The sequence below is a fragment of the Gavialis gangeticus genome, unplaced genomic scaffold, assembly GCF_001723915.1.
Source record: "Gavialis gangeticus isolate Ggan-Ray unplaced genomic scaffold, GavGan_comp1, whole genome shotgun sequence".
NCBI classification, from domain to species: domain Eukaryota; kingdom Metazoa; phylum Chordata; order Crocodylia; family Gavialidae; genus Gavialis; species Gavialis gangeticus.
Window position 1 is genome coordinate 59,741,326 of NW_017728993.1, and position 2,877 is coordinate 59,744,202.

The 2,877-nt window shown below is 39.8% G+C and overlaps 1 protein-coding gene across 1 annotated transcript in view; it reads right to left on the reverse strand.

The window, feature by feature from the left end:
- LOC109286962 (torsin-1A-interacting protein 1-like) overlaps positions 1-2,877 on the reverse strand; it is a 29,620-nt gene that overhangs the window by 6,621 nt on the left and 20,122 nt on the right. The window contains exon 7 of the mRNA XM_019501787.1: positions 1,132-1,189. Within this exon, the coding sequence (XP_019357332.1) occupies positions 1,132-1,189 (58 nt within the window). The remainder of the gene's footprint in view (positions 1-1,131; positions 1,190-2,877) is intronic.

Genomic DNA, 2,877 nt, shown 5'->3' on the forward strand with positions numbered 1-2,877 from the left:
TGGCAATTGGATGGGTATTAGCCAATATGGCTTGTTAATAATCAGACATTAGTATCGGCTCAAAAATTCTTTATCAGTGCACCCCTAGGGATACATCCTCTGCATCTATGCTATAGTCTGTATAAGCTGCTGGGTTCTGACAGTTAATGCACATTTCCTAACTTTAAAGCTGCACTTTTTGCAAAACCTTTGGGAACTGAGGTCTCAAGTATTCTCTCAAAGTTGCTCATCCAATGATTTACATATTACCATCCCATAATATATACATTCCTCTCCACATGTATTGACAGAGATGATGCCAAGAGAACAAGAATTCTCCTCCATACTTCATTTTTAGGCTCTCACCACTCAGTTCTACAAGCCTGTAAAAATCTACTATAAGCAACTTTCAAAGTAGGCTTTGTTTAATTTGTATTTTTAGATTTTGATATCCTAAACTGAATGTGTGTCTAGAATTTGCTTCCATTTTAAGGCCTGCACTAAAGGGAGAACCTACGACAGTTGTTAGCCAGCCAACAGACAGGACTTCAGATGTTTAAAAGAAATTTCACCTCTAACCCAGAGCTTCAAGGACTCAGCATAGGGAAGAAAGACCACAGCATATGGAGCTGTAGTCAAATAGGCAAGCAAGAATTTGCTTCATCCCCAAAAATGCCATTGCCACCTTAAGGACCTGAGAAGGAAGTACACTAAAACATGTAATGCAGTTTCTGGTATGTCAGTCTTGATCTGAGCCACTGGCATTGACATAAGCTCCCCATGGCCTTAATACTTCCTCATTCTGGGTCAGCTAGTCAACCCCTAAGCCATTTATAAAAAGAAAGGTGAGCCAAAAGGAGTGGAGATGCTGCTACAGAAATGCCAGTTTCTGCAACACTTGAAGTCCAGAGTTAAATAAGCACCCATAAGAATAGTCAATTGCTGCAAAGAATGTGGAGACCTGTTCTACCATTGGTACCTGGCCTCCAGGTCCTTTCCTGCCTTCCCAGGTTGTGTACTAGGAAGTGGAGAAGACTAAATCATATGCATGAACACATATACACACCACACACAAACACAAGCCAGAAGAAGAAAAGAAAAGCAACACTCTTCTCTTACACACAAGTAAACATTAGATACTTGCTTATTAACCTACTTTGTGATATCTGTGGTTGGCTTTTCCAGTGTTCCTCAGCTATGATGTTGCTTTCTGAAACAGACCATGCAAAGAAGAGAATTAGAGAGCTACAATATTGGATCAGATTCTCTAAGGTAAGAAGAATAAGCCACATAAGCTGTCAGATCCAAAACACCAGCTGTGAAGGTGTCACATTTGTAAGGCCTGCCACTATCCTCCAGTAACAGGCCCTCTGTCTATAAAGAGAAAAGCATCTGATATAAAAACCATTAAGCCATGACCTTTTCAGCATCAAGATTTCACAGTGGTAGATATACTCTGTCATTGGGGTTCTAAATGGAGGACAAAAGTTATTAGTCATTTAGTCCTCACAAGAAGTATCATCAGAATCAGTAATTTAAAAAAATCAAAATAATTTCGTTAGCAACAACGTCCGCAAAACAGTAGGACAGATTTTCAGCTAATCCTCTCTATCACACATTTGAACATGGGTAGTCTGCAACATACTCATTGTACAGGGAGCATTTCTTTTTTATGCACTTCCCTAACCCTGAAGTAAAGCCAGCCTGGCTCGAATTTTCATACACTTCTCCTAACTCACCTGCTCAGCTCTAGGTTACATCAGGCTGGTAAACTTCCGCCCTGCCATGGCCTCTCCCTTAGTTATACAGCAAGCTCATTTGGATCATTACTAACTCAGACTGGATTCAAACCGGTAAACAGCTCCACAGTCCTTTACTAGACCTCTTAAATCATCCAGTCCCCCAGTGTATCTATCTAGGATGGTCAAATCCCTTAATAACTGATCAAGTGGTAGAAGAAATGTTACTATTACTTGACAGCACTTGGTATCCAGTCAAATTGCCCTTTTTGAAGGGAATGGAAACTGCAACTGTTCAATGAATCTAAAAAAAAAAAAAAAATCAAGGCAGGCCCCTACTCATAGGCATATTTGCAGGAAATGTTAAACATGTTGAAGTTCTGCAAGATAGAGGCCTATATATAAATTTAGGCTTATAATTTTCAACTTTTGGGCCAGAAGAGATAAGCAAACATGATTGTAAAACCATAAAACTGACAAGGGGCTTAAAGGTAGGTTTACTGCCTGAAATAACATATTTGTCTGAACACAAGACAACTCCAAGTATAAAACAGTCCCCTAATAGTTAAATTCTATATATGGAAAATTTATTATAATTTACCAGATATAGAATCTAATTATTGGAGGTTTGCCTTGAAAAATATCCCTCTCCTAATGCTAGAACACTAACAATAAATTGGGGAGCCAGGTAGCCCCTTTGCCCATTACAGAGGGGAACTAGAGGGACTTGGGAGAAGTTGGGCCTTCAAATAAGAGAAAAAAATCAGAGTGCTAGGGATTCCAATGGATGCCAAAGGAAAAGGTAACACAGCATGGGAAAAGGTGATCACAAGGATAGGGTAAATACTTTGGTTATAGTCTGGAAGGAACTGTCCTTTGCTGGAAAAGCAGCAGTTTTAAAGCTGTGCTACTGCTGATTATTCTATATATGGGAATTGTATTCCTGCTGACGTGGTGGCAGAGGGAAATGTGTCTGTTCTTCTGGAATGCCAAGAGAAAAACTGGCTACAGATAAACTGTACAAATCAAGAGAGATGGTGGGGGGCGTCCTTTGCCTTGCAGTGTGTTTGCACATGCCAAACTAAATTCAAAATAAGTTTAACTGAAGTGCAATCACTTGTGTGACACAAGGGACTAACCTTGGGCTTAGTGTTGACCA